Source organism: Periophthalmus magnuspinnatus, chromosome 9 (assembly GCF_009829125.3).
Source record: "Periophthalmus magnuspinnatus isolate fPerMag1 chromosome 9, fPerMag1.2.pri, whole genome shotgun sequence".
NCBI classification, from domain to species: domain Eukaryota; kingdom Metazoa; phylum Chordata; class Actinopteri; order Gobiiformes; family Gobiidae; genus Periophthalmus; species Periophthalmus magnuspinnatus.
This window is the reverse complement of record NC_047134.1, coordinates 7,156,906-7,174,063: the sequence shown is the minus strand read 5'-3', so window position 1 is coordinate 7,174,063 and position 17,158 is coordinate 7,156,906. Positions and strand designations below refer to the sequence as shown.

The window sequence follows — 17,158 nt, the reverse complement described above, 5'->3', positions numbered from 1 at the left end:
AATATTATATCTATCATCACATCTCTGAATACAGTTTTCTGTGATAACTTCATTAGCTTGATGTTATAAAAATGATTCACAGTTGATCTTCCTTCTGGAGTAGAATTTAGAATTCATCACTAAGCATTATATTCTGCACTGCTCCACTAACAGCTTTGTGAATGAGGCTTTGAATACATGGAATAACACACATAGAAAAGATACAAAAAGATAATAAAATAAAAATAAATAGAGTTAAAAATTTCAGTATAATTTGCCACCAGTTTCCTAAGGACAACCATGAGAATAAATCCCAATTTTGATATGTGTCATCCTTTGCCTGTGCATCACGTATTTGTTTCATTTGCTCTAAGGCTTCAGCTACACTGTGGCCATCAGAGGTGTAATCAGGTATGTATGTACAACAAGTATCATTCAAAAGTACACAAACATCTCCCTGAGCCGCAGTAAGTAAGTCAAGCACAAGCCTGTTTTGTAAAACCAAACGCATCTGTGGTCAGTCAATCGAATAGGAGCACAGACCCCACTCCAGTTAACGGGTAACTGTAAATAAACAACACTGTCACACAGCCAGTATAGTGTATCAATTACATATGTGCCATTATTTCGAGGTACAAAAGCCTTGTCCATATACATGCAGTCCACATATGGGCAAGGTACCAAAAGAATGTGTTTCCAATAGTAAGTAACAGGATCATACCCTGTAATTTCTGTTGGCACATGAACCTGTTCACACATTTCATTGGGTATGCGGCCCAATTCTACAGAGCCATTGTTAGTATAACATATTGGGAACCTCGTTCCTAATTTTACATAAGCATGCGGGGTTACTGGGGAACGAACATTCAGCTTTGTAAATTTAAACAAAGTGCCACAACTTGCTCTAACAACATTGTCTTCGTAGTCGGTTACATTCTTTAACCTCACATGTCCTTTAGAACTATACTCAGCTGCACAGTCACTTTCAACGTAATCTAATGGTATTATATCTAATACTGGATGTGATGACGATACTGGCATAAAGGAACAAACGTAACAGCCGGTTTTGTTTTGGGTGGCAGCAACCATTTTTACATATCTGTACCATGAGTTTGTTTGATAGATGTGAGTAATGCTACTCACTGGAATATGGGTTCTGGAAATTTGCCTCTCTTTGGTCTCAAATTTCCTTGAGAATTGTGTCTTACGCAAATGTCACATTGCAAACTAAAATGTTTTGAGTAATTTGAGAATCCATAAGTAGTATAGTATTGATTAATAATACTACACATCCCTCCTGTTGAGACATGGCTTAGCCCATGACTCAATATTGCAGCCCATTTAAACATTGATCTTGGTAGAATTGGTTTATTGTCTGTGCTAATATACAGTCCATTTTGTACTATTGCACCATGTTTTTTCCGACTCCTTTGCTTGTTGTTGAAAATCATCAGTTATTTCTGTTTGGAGGAGCAGACTAGCTGTCTGTTTTGCATGTTTGTCTGCTAGTGCATTTCCTAAATTGGGTCTGTTTGATTAGTGTGGGCTCACACTTACATATTGCAATTTGTTTTGGTAATTGTATGGATTGCAATAATTCCTCTATAATTTGGTGGACTTTGGTGGACTGAATGTCCCTCCTATCTGTTCAAGCAGATTATCTAATCTCTGTGCTAGATCTGCAGTATCAGCCGCTAATGGCCTGGGTGGGTTGTCATTATTCATAGGGTAAAAGTGTTGTCTTACTCTACCATAGTCAACTCCCGTTTTGCATCTGAAAATATTTTCAACTGCAAGTCCATTCAGATGATATAATTGTACTAGCCTTTTCATTTGTTCACAAAATTCATCCAGTCTTTCTTTATGGCCTGGAACACCATCTACAGCTTTTAAAATGTCTTTTGTCCAAATTCTATAGACATACATTGTTGGTCTGTTTCCTGCCACAGCGTTTGCAGGATCAAATGCTGGATTTGGGACTTCAGTCATTGGATATAATTGAACCTGTTGGTAACCGTCAGCCTCAGGCTCCTCTTCTATGCCTACATTTTGTCCGGCAGATCACCGAGTGGGAGAAAATTGTAACGAAGCTCCATCCATACTTTTATCCCAATTGTACCAACCTGACGTTTTAGATCGGGTTCTGTCTGCTACGGGTGTAGTTTCAAATGCAGGAGCCATAGTTCTAGCTAAATCTTCATGTGGATAAAGATATTCATTGGTTGTGGAGAAGCTGTTGTTAAAGTATATTCAGGAGGGTTAACTAGTATATTTTTATTCTGAGGTGGGGCTGTAGGATTTGCAGGTGGGTTTTGGACTATAACTAATCTGTCCCCTTGTTGTTGTGGTTGCTGTGGATTTGGCTGTTGTTGCTGTAACATCTGATTTCCCTGGTTTCTCCTACAACCTCCTATAGTTATATTATCTTCTTCTCTCACATATGCAACTGCTGTCATAGTTCTACCTGTTTGCTTATTTTCTTTCCTCAGTCCGGCTCCGTTTTTCAGCCTGTTCCAGCCCTTCTTTTGTTACCTCCCTGGTTTCCCAGCAGCTGCCTCTCATTTTGCTAATCAGCTCAGGGTAGCCTATATGTACTGCTTCTGTTCAGTTAGTTCTTGCTAGATTGTTGACTAGACAAGAGCAACTTTCAAGCTCCTCTGATATACTCTGTTGTTTGCATCTCTGCAATTCTGTACCTGCATTTATATCTGTTGGAGTTACCTGTTCCTGAGTTTATTGGTCCAGCCTGTTTCCCCATTTGAATCCCCAGTGTGGAAGAGCTTTTCGTTGACATTAAATAAGACTTTATTCCTCAGTTGTTTAGTCCCTGATTTAGCATATTCTGAATTACCTGCTTAAAGGACACTTTCTGTTGTAGTTTGAGACATTTGACGGTTCACTTCGTGTTGCATTTGAGTCCAGTTTACCGGCGTGACAGAACAATCTAGCCAGTATGGACTCAGTACACGATGAGAGCCCCATGGAGCGGCTTGCTAGACTTGAAGCTAGCATGCAGCAACACCAGGCTGAGCTAGCGGCTGCTGCTGTAGCAGCTCGTCAGTCCACTGCTAGTAGCGAACAAAACATAGCTAATTTGACAGCTCAGATCCAACAACTAGCAGTCACTGTTACCCAGCTAGTCACCGCTATAGCTCCCACTCCACCTAATCCCGTCCCACAACCTTCTGTTGAGGTGATTGCGCCTGGCCCTGTTTCTGAACCTCAAGTGGGCGCACCTGAACGCTATGGAGGAGATCCTGAAGGATGTAATCCTTTTTTGACTAACTGCTCCATTCTCTTTGCCCTGCAGCCTCACACATTCTCCACTGAGAGAGCCAAGGTGGCATTTGCCATCAATCACCTTACGGAAAGGGTGCGGTTGTGGGGAACGGCTGAGTGGGAGCGCCAGACAGCTGCTTGTGCTTCTTTTGATGCTTTTGCTGGGGAACTGCGCAAGGTGTTCGGGGTCGTGTCCTCTGGACCAGATGCAGCTGGGGGTCTAATGGGGGTGCGACAGGGAACCCGCACGGTTGCTGACTACTCTATTGAATTCCGGACCCGGGCCCTTCAAAGCCAGTGGAATGTTGCTGCTCAGACTGATGCCTATCTCTTGGGTCTGAGTGACTACATTAAGGATGAGCTGGTTTCGTATGATCTATCCTCTGATCTTGATAAACTGATTGAGTTGGCAACCAAACTTGATCACCGTATTTCAGGCTCGGCGTCTAGAGAAGAGACAACGACTTCCTGATCGACACCCTACTCCCCGTCCACGTTCCCCATTAGGTCCGGTCAGGCACACCTCAGCTCCTCTGGAGGGGGGTTCAGAGCCTGTGCAGGTGGGCAGAACCAGTCTTCCTCCTGAGGAGCGGGAACACCGCCGGCAGCATAATCTTTGTCTTTACTGTGGAAAGGCCCGGCCATTTTGTTTCCAAGTGTCCAGTAAAAGGGGCAGGCTCATCAGTAGAAAGGGGAATACTGGTGAGTCTAACCTCTACATTTTCCCCTGTTAAACGGCCTCAATTTCAAGCTCGCCTATTGCTTGAGAGTGGTACTCACACGGTGACCACTCTTATTGACTCTGGCTCTGACATAAGCCTTATTGATGAGAACCTGGCTCTGCAGTTAAAAGTAAATCTTATGCCCCTTCCAGCACCTGTACCTGCTAACGCTCTGGATGGCAGACTCTTGGGCACAATAACACATCGCACGGTCCCTGTTCGCCTATTACTGTCAGGCAACCACCATGAGACAATCCAGCTTCATGTCCTGAAGACCCCTCAGCACCCGGTAATCCTCGGTTTCCCGTGGCTTCTCCGTCACAACCCCAATATCAATTGGTCTACAGGTTCCATTGCTGAGTGGAGCCCATCCTGTCATCAGATCTGCCTTAACCAGGCCATTCCAGCAGTGCAAAACACTGGCAACTCTGGTCAGCAACCAGACCTTACTGGTGTTCCTGAGGAGTACCACGACCTCCAAGAGGTTTTTAGCAAGACCAAGGCTGCATCACTCCCTCCACATCGTCCGTATGATTGTGCCATTGACCTTCTGCCTGGAACTTCTCCCCCTCGTGGTCGTATTTACTCCCTCTCTGGGCCTGAAAGAGAAGCTATGGAGAAGTATGTTAATGAGTCTTTGGCTGCAGGGATCATTCGTCCATCTTCATCTCCCGCTGGCGCAGGTTTCTTCTTTGTTGAGAAAAAAAGATAAATCCCTTAGACCTTGCATTGATTATAGGGGGCTAAACAATATTACAGTCAAGAATCGTTACCCTCTGCCACTCATCTCGTCAGCTTTTGAACTCCTGCAGGATGCTGTGATTTTCACTAAACTTGACTTGCGTAATGCCTACCATCTCGTCCGGAGCCGTGAAGGGGACGAGTGGAAGACTGCATTTAACACACCCACAGGACACTATGAGTACCTGGTTATGCCATTCGGTCTCACAAACGCCCCCGCCGTGTTCCAAGCCTTGGTCAATGATGTCCTTCGTGACATGCTTAACAAGTGTGTTTTTGTTTACCTTGATGACATATTGATCTTCTCCAAGTCCAGGCAAGAACATATTCATCAGGTACAGACGGTACTGCAACGCTTGCTAGCCAACTCGCTTTTCGTCAAAGCAGAGAAGTGCGAGTTTTATTCCACATCTGTAGCCTTTCTGGGATATATCATTGGTCAGGGAAGTGTTTCCATGGATCCCTCTAAGGTACAGGCCGTTTCCTCTTGGCCTGTTCCTGAGTCCCGCAAGATGTTGCAGTGCTTCCTGGGGTTTGCGAACTTTTACAGACGCTTCATCCGTGGCTATAGTTCTGTTGCTGCTCCCCTTACGGCACTCACCTCCTCCAAGGTGCCCTACAAGTGGTCACCAGAGGCGGACGTGGCCTTCAAAACGCTGAAGACCCTCTTCACCACAGTGCCCATCCTTCGAGTTCCTGATCCTGAAGGGCAGTTTGTGGTCGAAGTAGACGCCTCAGATGTAGGCGTGGGTGCTGTGTTGTCACAGAAGGCACCCGATGACCTCAAGCTACATCCCTGCGCCTTTTTCTCCCGACGTTTAGCACCTGCAGAGAGGAACTACGACATTGGTAACAGAGAATTACTGGCTGTAAAGTTGGCTTTAGAGGAATGGAGACACTGGCTTGAGGGTTGCAAGATTCCATTCTTGGTCTGGACCGATCACAAGAATCTGGAATATCTTCAGTCTGCTAAACGCCTCAACCCCCGACAGGCCAGGTGGGCATTGTTTTTGAACAGATTTAATTTTACTCTGTCATACCGTCTGGGTCCACGTAACACGAAGCCTGATTCTCTGTCTCGCCAGTTCTCCACCTCTGAGGGCCCCACTGCTGAACCTGTAACCATTCTTTCTAATTCCCATATGGTGGCTACACTCACATGGGAGGTGGAGGAACGAGTAAGAGCCGCTCTGGAAGACCAACCTGGCCCCAGCACCTGTCCCAGCAACCTTCTGTATGTTCCACAGCATCTCAGGTCAGACGTTTTACAGTGGGCTCACAGTTCCAAGCTCACCTGTCATCCTGGCATACAGCGAACTAAGGAGGTCCTGCGACAAAGGTGCTGGTGGGGTACCCTGGAGGAAGACACCAAAGACTTTGTCAATGCCTGTCAAGTCTGTAACCAGTCCAAATCTACTCACCAAGCGCCTGCCGGCCATCTTCTTCCTCTTCCTGTTCCTCACCGGCCTTGGTCCCATATATCCCTTGACTTTGTCACTGGCTTACCCATTTCACATGGACACACCACTATCCTGTCTGTTGTTGATCGGTTTAGTAAGATGGCCCATTTCATCCCGCTGGCCAAACTTCCATCGGCCAAAGAGACAGCCGAGCTCATGTTGCAGCATGTTTTTCGGCTGCACGGACTCCCCACTGACATCATGTCTGATCGGGGTCCCCAGTTCACCTCCATCTTCTGGCGGGAGTTCTGTTCTCTTCTAGGGGCCACTGTTACCCTGTCATCTGGCTATCACCCTCAGTCCAACGGCCAAACGAAGAGGATCAACCAGCAGATGGAGACAGTGTCGCGTTGCATGGCCTCAAGGAACCCTTCCTCTTGGTCCCAGCAGTTACTGTGGGTTGAGTACTCTCACAACACACTGAAGAGTTCTTCCACTGGTTTTTCCCCATTTCAGTGTGCTTACGGGTACCAGCCACCCTTGTTTCAGTCACAGGAGAAGGAAACGTCATGTCCCTCTGTTCAGGCCTTCATCAAGCGCTGCTACAGAACCTGGAGACAGGCTCGGACTGCCCTTCTCCGCACAGCACAGCACTACTCTGCTTCAGCTAACCGCCGAAGATCGAAGGCTCCTGTTTACCAGGCCGGTCATATGGTTTGGCTATCCACTAAGGACCTTCCACTGCGGGTTGAGTCCAAGAAGCTTGCACCCAAATTCATTGGGCCCTTCGAAGTCGAGAAGATGATCAACCCAGCGGCTGCTCGCCTCAAGTTACCCAGAGCCATGTGTATCAATCCGACATTCCATGTCTCTAAATTGAAGCCTGTCTGTGAAAGCCCTCTTGCTCCTGTTTTACCTCCACCACCGCCAACACGTCTGATTGACGGGGAGCCTGCTTATACTGTGCGGCGCCTCCTACGTTCCAGACGTCGTGGTCGGGGCATTCAGTACCTGGTTGATTGGGAGGGCTTTGGTCCAGAGGAGCGTTCATGAGTGCCCGCTAGCTATATCTTGGACCGACGTCTCATTGCGGCCTTCCACGAGCAACATCCGGATCAACCTTCAAGGGGCTCAAGGTCTCATGTTTTTCCTCCAGTAGTCTTGGATGATCCATCAGAGAATTAATTTGTGTGATTCTGACCTGTTTGATAAGTTTCGACCCTCCTCCAGGGCCCCCTCCACCCACCCGGCTCTGGCTTTTGATTTTGGGACGTCAGGAGCCGTCCCTTGAGAGGGGGGTTCTGTCATAGTTCTACCTGTTTTCTTATTTTCTTTCCTCAGTCCGGCTCCGTTTTTCAGCCTGTTCCAGCCCTTCTTTTGTTACCTCCCTGGTTTCCCAGCAGCTGCCTCTCATTTTGCTAATCAGCTCAGGGTAGCCTATATGTACTGCTTCTGTTCGGTTAGTTCTTGCTAGATTGTTGACTAGACAAGAGCAACTTTCAAGCTCCTCTGATATACTCTGTTGTTTGCATCTCTGCAATTCTGTACCTGCATTTATATCTGTTGGAGTTACCTGTTCCTGAGTTTATTGGTCCAGCCTGTTTCCCCATTTGAATCCCCAGTGTGGAAGAGCTTTTCGTTGACATTAAATAAGACTTTATTCCTCAGTTGTTTAGTCCCTGATTTAGCATATTCTGAATTACCTGCTTAAAGGACACTTTCTGTTGTAATTTGAGACATTTGACGGTTCACTTCGTGTTGCATTTGAGTCCAGTTTACCGGCGTGACAACTGCCCCTTCAAATATATCTTTTTCTCTCTTTTTCTAAATCTGATCATGTCTCATTTTAGCCTCTGTTAACCATATCCCTGCCAAAGTTTTTCTTCTTCTTCATGTTTGGCTTTAAGCTTTTTCTTGGTTTTATTGTGTAAAAGTATTTTCCTATTTAGTACTTCACAATCTTTCACTATGAGTTTTCCACTAAACCCATTTTTCTTTACCCATCTTTTAATATAGATTATGGACCCTCTATGTTTCTAATCCATATTTCTACAATCTCCTTCATGTTCTAGTTTTGGGTGAGATGACCCCATTATGATATTAGTCCTGTCAGTGTCACAGTCACTACAACAATTGAGAATTCACTTAGGTGGAGTACTTCTCTGAGCTGTAACGGATCCTTCGGAATACTCACAAGGATACTGAGACATTTTAAACCACCAGTTTATTCTCACTATTGCTTTAATAAAAATCCACTGTGATTCTTGAATTCAACAAGAATATGAGACCTTATATTAACACCGTTAGGTTTCCAGTCCCAATTACCATGAATCTTAAATCAAGTGTCTTTTTCATTCATACAATCACACTCATACAGTCATTTGAGTCCCAGATTCAGGTCAACCTTTTGATTTGATCCCTGACACCAAACACTAATCCCAGATTAGTTATTGAGTCCCAGACTCGGGTTAACCTTTAGGATCCAAAAACTAAGACCAGATTAGTTGTAGAGTCCCTGACTCTTTTTAAATTTTAGGCCTTTTTTCTTTCTTTAAGTCATAGTCCTAGACAACTTACTCCTGTTTAGTCGATCAGAGGGAAGGAGCACAGAAGAAAACCACACGGATGTGCTTCCATGAAGTCTGCTCTGCCTTCTCCACTGTGTCCTCTTCAAATCAGACTTTTTATTAACAGTTTGACATTGAAACAATTTCCTTATCTGTCAATAGAACAACATCCCAGACCCCTCCCCACATTCACACAGCCTTTCTGCTATCTTAGGTTACTCATCTATTGACCATTCAACTTTTCACTCAGTTCAATCACTTTACGATTTGAATATTTTACGACTTGATTAAACAGATTTCCATCAGACCTGGTTAGTCTGTAACACAATATAAACACACACTTCATTAATGATAAAAACAAAAGCATCATTTCATTCACACTGCAGCATCTCAACATCTGCCCAATCCTACAGCATCAGGTCAGATTTTTGCTAAAGAACTTATCACTTTTTGTCAAGATTTTTAAACCTACTATGAGTGAACTAAGACTATTGATCCTGAAAATGAAACCTGATTGCTGATCAAATTCAAAACACTGAACTGCGATGCAATCATGTTGATTGGAAACATGACGCCAATGCCTTGTATCAAGAAGCTGTGAATAACTGCACAGCTATCACAAAAGCTTTTCCTGCCTCTATCGATACTGACAAAATCCAATCCTGCAAACACACTCACACTGAGGACCCTGAAAGGTTTCTCACACATTTAACAGAAGTGTATAACACCCACAGTGGATTTACAAGACCTGATCACTTAGGTGAGACTCGTGATGTTTGGGAAACATATTTGTGTAACCATTTCATTAATGGACTAAAAACAGACATTTCTTCAGCTGTGAAGAAAACCTGCATTGGCTGGAATGCTGCTTGCCTAACTGAACTGAAAAGACACAACACCACACATGCATATGAACACCTAAACAGGAACAAAATAATGAAGCAAGAAAGAATGCAGAAAGAGCTGCATATGGCAGCAGTGACTATGTACAATAAGACCCAACAACATTAAAATCACCGACTGAAATCACAATTACATAGACAACTACAGACTCATCAGCCAACACAGCTACCAGTCTGTGGCCAGGGCAGGCCTGGGCCCTATCCTGTCTGTATCTGCTGTAACAAACAATAAACCTTTTTTCCTGTATTTCAAAACTCACCAAGCTTCGCAAATGGATTACTTTTCAACTAGAACTGTAATTTTTCCACAACAGGGGCCTGGGCCTAAAAACATCGAATGAGAAGGTGTGTTCAAACTTTTGACTGATAGTGTTTTACCATGTTACCATTATATCTGTGCAATCCCTTAGTCATCCAGGTAGGTTCCATAGTGGTCCATGGGTGTATACTAGTCTATATGGTCTTATGCTTGTTTAGTTACCGCTCAAGATCATTCTAAAGTTATTCAGGAGAGGTTCATTTCTGTCCTGAAAGTGACTTTTTTTTAGTATTGATACTTGACTAGACACTCGAGTATCTAGTTTCAATATTAGTTTTCGTATCAATTAGTATCTGATTTTCGATACTTTTGACAACCCTAATATGACTACGACCCTGTAGTCCTTTAAGCGTCTGCACATGCTTCCACTTACTTCTCTTAAGCGCACATATACGCTCATAAGGCTCTGTATACTGCTCTGTGTACAGCCCTGGACTGTACTGTGGACCTTTGGCTCCGGGCCCGATGGCTCGGCTGACACTGGCTCCAAATATCCCATGATGCAATGTGAGGCATGTGTGGCTTCATATAGCTTGCCATGTTCTGGGTGGCACTAGATGCCACTGAATTCATCTGCAGACAACAGCCAGTTAAACAAAGTACTGAATGACTCTGTGTTCATGAACTTTTCAGTGCATTCACTGCTTTATAATTTCAGTGAGCTAGGATGTCCTGATTGCTTGGGTTTATCAAAAAGAGGATGCCTTGTTCGCATGCAGTAAAAATGGCAGTGTTTGAAGTCCTACTTTGTATTTCAGAATTGCTTTACAAATATATTGTGAATGCGTGGTATTATATGTATGTGAGTGTCTGGAGTCTTTTCAAAGGTTTATTTTCCAAACTGTCCCTTTGAGACATGACACATGGCACTATGACACTAAAATAATTGACAATGCTTACCTGTTTTCACAATAAGATGAATCAATTTAGGTGAGTTTTCCACCGGCAGTGTCAGATTAGCGTGCTCAGGAGTGAGGAGAGGAAAGTTCGGAGTTCAGACACATGCTACTGGAGAGGTGTTATTGGTTGAGCTAAGAAAAGAGTCCCACATAAAGCTGTCAACTGGTAGAGAGTAAAAATTCATTCAGGGGTAATTTAGAAATTATTCCCGGATGTTTTTTGGGTCCCAAAAGGAGGACATCTCACCCCCTGAGTGAGCAACAATATTGCCATGAATTTCTATTGTTGAATGAATTGCCACATATTGCAAAACATTCATTTATGAGAGTGGGTGCCAGGCTCTTCAGCACTCACCTTCTCCTCTGAGATGCTCTTCTGTTCAATCTTCTCTCTGCATTTGAACATATAGGGTTCACCAGGCTGTAACCACATCTCTGGCCAGGACCTTCTGACACGCAAGCTCCAGCGCACACACATCCCAGACAAACCCAACTATTCCCTCAATTTGTGGAGCATCATGAAAAACTGCATCGGCAAGGAGCTCTCCAAGATCCCCATGCCTGTGCGTATTTGAAGCTTCAAAACAAAGGTGTTTTTTGGCCTGTATGTTCTTCTCAGCAACTAGGGTTTTATCTTAATTTCAAAAATTTTGAACTTTAACCTGAGTAATATTACTGTGGTAATGGTTCTCTTACTGAAGTACTATTTTAGTGACTCTTCATATCTCTGGCAGCTGCTATGGTCATTTTCAGTCTAGTCTGACTTGGCATTAACCATTGTCTTCTTCAAAAGTTAAAAGCCAATAATGGTGTCATCTATCCACAATTATAGTAGTTGTAATATATACTACAGGCTTTAAGACCTAAAGTTTTGTTAAAATTTAAAAGTCTGGCCATGGATCAAATATAGCAAAAAGAAAATATGGCTTACAATTCAAACTAATATATACTGAAGAATTCTGATGGTTTGATTATAGACAATAATTTAATTTTGTAGCAGGGGTTCCTGGGCTGGTTGTGTGCCTTTTTGCTTATATCTGCTTTTTGCAGCCCTGTGATTTTGAACTGTTGCTCTTGGATTGGTGAATGCTCTAACTACAAAGCCACTGCCCTATATGTAATAAATTATTCTATATGTGTAGTTTAATACAACAACAAAGTTCCAGGTTAGACTAATGTTTTTGTTTGGTTGTTGTGTATGTTTTGGTTTATAAAAGGGAGATATCACATATGTAGCTGTTACAAAATTACACAATAGTTATGATCAAATTAATAAAAAAAAATAGCAACACCTTTATTGTGTTTAAGGTTTAAAGTTTAAAGTGTTGATGACAGGTGGAGGCATTCCATTTTATAACTCAACGCTACTTTGTGTATTTTTGTACTTCTCAGTTTTTTTTTTTTTTTTTTTTTCTTCACAAACTGCTTATTAAACTGACATAAAAATATGATAAATATTTACCACAAGTTCTATCCTGCCAAACCAAGTCAGAATTAGAAAAACATGAAAACTAATGGCCTATTTTGTCTCTTCAGGTGAACTTTAACGAGCCCCTATCCATGCTGCAGCGGCTCTCAGAGGACCTTGAGTACAGTGACCTTCTGGACAGGGCTGCATGCTGTGAGTCCTCTCTGGAGCAGATGTGTCTGGTGGCTGCCTTCTCTGTGTCCTCCTACTCCACTACAGTCCACCGCACAGCTAAGCCCTTCAACCCTCTGCTGGGGGAGACATACGAACTGGACCGCCTGGATGCATATGGCTACCGCTCTCTCTGTGAGCAGGTAACAGCATGAGATGGGTACCAACTGAGAGAAAATAGGAGGGTGTTAATGGATAAATTCTATGAATGAATTCTAAGATAAAGAGAACCTCTATTTGTCTCACAGTGGGGAAATGTAATCCCTGAAGTACTAAAGTACTTTAACACCCAAGTGTAACCCCAGTATATATATATAAAAAAAAAAATCAAAATATGCATAGACTGCCGAAAATTTTGTCGAAGCACTTAGGCTACATCTCCATCAGCATCTACACTACTACAAGAGAAAACAAAGACTTTAGAAGTCATATTGTACCTAATACACTCATGGACAAAATTGTTGGTACCCTTCGGTTAATGACAAAAAAAAAAAAAAAACTCACAATGGTCACAGAAATAACTTGAATCTGACAAAAGTAGTAATAAAAAAAAAATTATATGAAATTTAACTTATGAAAGCCCATGATACCCCTAGAAAAGACTGAAAATAATGTTATCAAAGGGACATGTTAATCCAAGGTGTGTCCACTAAATTGCACCATAGGTGTCTACAATCTTGTAATCAGTCAGTGGGCCTGTATAGAGCTACAGCTAGTCACTGTGCTGTTTGGTGACATGGTGTGTAACACACTCAACATGGACCAGAGGAAGCAAAGGAAAGAGTTGTCTCAGGAGATTAGACAGAAAATTATAGGCTTTACCTTTAACACGCTTGTCTATAAGACCATCTCTAAGCAGCTTGATGTTCCTGTGGCTACAGTTGGGAGCAAGAAGGAACTGTAGCCAACATCCCTGGACATGGCCGCAGGAGGAAAATTGGTGACAAATCAAAGAGACGGTTACTACAAATGATAACAAAGGAGCCCATAATAAAAAAGAGATTAAAAGTGAACTTCAAGCTCAAGGAACATCAGTGTCAGATCGCACCATCCATCATTCCTTGAGTCAAAGTGGACGTAATGGGAGACAACCAAGGAGGACACCATTGTTGAAAACAAATCATCCAACGGCGGCATCGAACGGCCCTCGCGGGCACATTCCTCAATGAAGCCATTAAGTTCTTATGAGACTTTGAAATGTATGAACCCCCTCTCAACCTAATTTTCCCATTAGGTTGAGAGGGGGTCTTTCGTGCATTGCCATGGCAACCCAGTGAAAGATATTTATTTATTTTATTTATTTATTTATTTTAATTAGGACAGTGCATATTAATCAACATGTCAACAAACAGCATCAATGTAAATATGCCGGAATTAGCACAATAGCTACTTTACACCCGTTGTCCTAAGGCAGGTCAAAAACAGGAAATTTAAAGAAACACAGACAAACCAAAAGTGCACATAGACATGACAACAAGTGAACCACAATAGACCATATTCCGAGTTTAAGATGTCCCAGGAAAATAAATAAAAAAAAAAAAAAAATAAAAAAAAAAAAAAAAAAATAATAATAATAATAAGACATGGGTCTCATTGACTTTTTTGATGGGATGAGATGACATGAAGAGTCATGGTGCCAAATTTGACATTATTCCATGTAACTAATATTTTTCTGAAGAATCGGAAAATTTGGAAGCATTAGCACTTACAATGCCTTTTGACTTTGACAAGTGCAGCCCAAAGCCATGCACTCATCATTGCAGTCTTTCAATTATTATTTTTTTCTTCTGCTCTTTGAGCAGGAATTTGACCCTCTGAACATATTCAAAAACTCCCCAAATTTTGACCAAAATTGGATGACATGAAGAGTCATGGTGCTAAATTTCACATTATTCCATTAAACTAATATTTTTTCTGATGAATGGGAAAAATTGGGAGCATTCCCATTAGGATAACATTGGCAGTTTGCAATGGCAATGGCAACACGGTGCAAAAAAAAAGACATGGGTCTGATTGACTTTATTGAATGGAATGACGAAATGGAAGTTTGTGTCAAATTTGGTAACATTTCGGAAAACACAATTTTCAGCCCTCCACACAAATGTATTTGATATTCTGTAGCAACATGAATATCAGTATCCTAGCAACCCATGCCGGAGTCAGAGCAGGAGGCAATGGGGCACACGGGTGCTCTGCGCGCAACTTTAGCTCTATGTTCACAAACAGAAAAATTAAGCATATCAAGGAAAGAACACTGTCCCTAATGTGAAACATGGAGGAGGCTCTGTTATGTTCTTGGGCTGCTTTGCTGCATCTGGCATAGAGTGTCTTGAATCTCTGCAGGGTACAATGAAATCTCAAGACAAGGGATTCTAGAGAGAAATGTGCTCAGTTGGAAGTCATGGGTCTTGCCACAGGACAATGACCCAAAACACACAGCTAAAAACACCCAGGAATGGCTAAGAGGAAAACATTGGACTATTCTAGAGTGGCCTTCTATGAGCCCTGACCTAAATCTTGTTGAGCCATCTTTGGAAGGAGCTGAAACATGCCATCTGGAAAAGGTACCCTTCAAACCTGCGACAACTGGAACAGTTTGCTCAAGAGGAGGATACCTGCTGAGAGGTGCAGAGGTCTCATTGACAGTTACAGGAATCATTTGATTGCAGTGATTGCCTCAACAGGTTGTGCAACAAAATATTAAGATAAGGGTACCATCATTTTTGTCCAGGCCTGTTTCATGAGTTAATTTTTTTTTTATATATATAATTCTGTTGAAGCATGATTGAAAAGCAATGTCTGACTTTCATTGGTTACATTTCATAGAATTTTTATTTATTATTACTTTTGTCAGATTCAAGTTATTTCTGTGACCATTGTGAGTTTTTATTTCATTAACTGAAGGGTACCAACAATTTTGTCCACGTGTGTATAACCTCAATCTAATTCTGTCTTTGTGTCCTTATGCAAGACACTTCACCAACATTCTGTAGTATGAATCTGATGCGTGGTGGTTGGAGGGGCCGATTAGCACACATCAGCTGTGGCTACAATAGCAACTTACTACTACCACACTACTTTCTGAGGTAATGCTCCAGGAACATTAAGACTTAATTGTGACTCAACTGGAATTAACGTAGTGGTGCTTAAAATACACAGAATACCCCAAGAAACAAGAAAAAAGTTGTATCCCATTTACTTGTTTTTTTCAACACCCGGCCACGTCCATTATGATGACATATTACTGACTGTATCTCGTTACATATTGCACCATTAACTAGTAATGGATGTGGTGACAATTTGTATACTACTTTTAAATCTTTCCTGGGCATGAATGTCATTATAAATGTTCATATACACAACGTGACCACTGAACCACTGTCTGTGCGCGTGCGTGTGTGTGTGCATGTGCGCGCGCTTACTCAGGTCAGTCACCACCCCCCGGCCGCTGCCCACCACGTTATCTCACAAAGAGGCTGGACCCTGTGGCAGGAGATCACCATTGCCAGCAAGTTCAGAGGGAAATACCTGTCCATCATGCCCCTGGGTAGGACCACTGGTTGCTAATGCAAACTGTAAACAAAAGATACACCTGTGATAAGACATGCTAATACACAAACAGTAATACACCTGTGCTAACATTAATACTTGGTAATACACAAACGGTAAACAAAAAATACAGTTGTTAAGACATGCTAACACATACGTAAACAAGATATACCTGTGGTAATTATAAGAATGAATGTAAGTCAATGCAATGTCCCCATAAGACATGTAAACCCAACATGTGCGTGTTATAGGTGCCATCCATCTGCAGTTCCACTCGTCAGGAAACCACTATGTCTGGAGGAAGGTCACCTCCACTGTGCATAACATCATTGTTGGCAAGCTGTGGATTGACCAGGTGGGCCCCAGACCTGTTCCCACTGGTCTGCTCCAACTGCTCCTACTGCTCTGTTCCTTCTACTCCTACTGCTCTCTTAATGCTCCTATTTCTCTGCTCCAACTGCTCATCTCCTGGTGCCTCATCAGGACTAGATTTTATCTAGTAATATAATAGATAGTATTCCTGTTAGAAGGAGAGTCAGACCTGTGAGGGAGGTAGAGCTAAAAGGCCTGGACAGCGAACTTCTCATGTTGAAACACGTAGAATGTAGACAGGCAAAGGATCAATCAGATAAACAAAAGCTGTATTTTTGTAATTATGAAAATCTATTCATCCTGTTACATTATCATTATTTTACATTTTAATTCACTCACTGATTCTCCCAAATAATTGACATACATTTTGATTTAGCAGTTAAAAAAAAAAAAAAAAAAAAAAAAAAAGCAGCACTGTGTAACTTTCTTGATATGGCATGTTTGTGATTCCACGGAAACAGAAACCTTAGTCCATACTTTGGAACATTCTTCATAATCAAAGAAACAACATTTTCATGGAAACAAGCACAAATAACTTTTCAGTGCAATATAAACATCCAAAATGAAAAATAATAATAATAATAATAATAATAACACATTTTATTTTAGTCTATATTTGGCTAAAAATATACACAGTGATAAAGTATCTCCAAATAAAGTAATTGCCCTCTTTCATATACAACAGATATAGACAGTGTTGGGAAGTAACTGAATACATGTTATTAATTTGCTTGCCTGTATCTGTTTCATTGTTGATTTTCTGACTTTCTGTTGGTTAAATCAGTTATCA

The 17,158-nt window shown here is 42.1% G+C and overlaps 1 protein-coding gene across 1 annotated transcript in view; it reads left to right on the top strand.

The window, feature by feature from the left end:
* Positions 1–17,158, top strand: part of osbp2b (oxysterol binding protein 2b) — a 121,338-nt gene that overhangs the window by 88,334 nt on the left and 15,846 nt on the right. The window contains exons 7-10 of the mRNA XM_033972984.2: positions 11,219–11,371; positions 12,345–12,590; positions 15,874–15,994; positions 16,248–16,351. Coding sequence (XP_033828875.2) covers positions 11,219–11,371; positions 12,345–12,590; positions 15,874–15,994; positions 16,248–16,351 — 624 coding nt within the window. The remainder of the gene's footprint in view (positions 1–11,218; positions 11,372–12,344; positions 12,591–15,873; positions 15,995–16,247; positions 16,352–17,158) is intronic.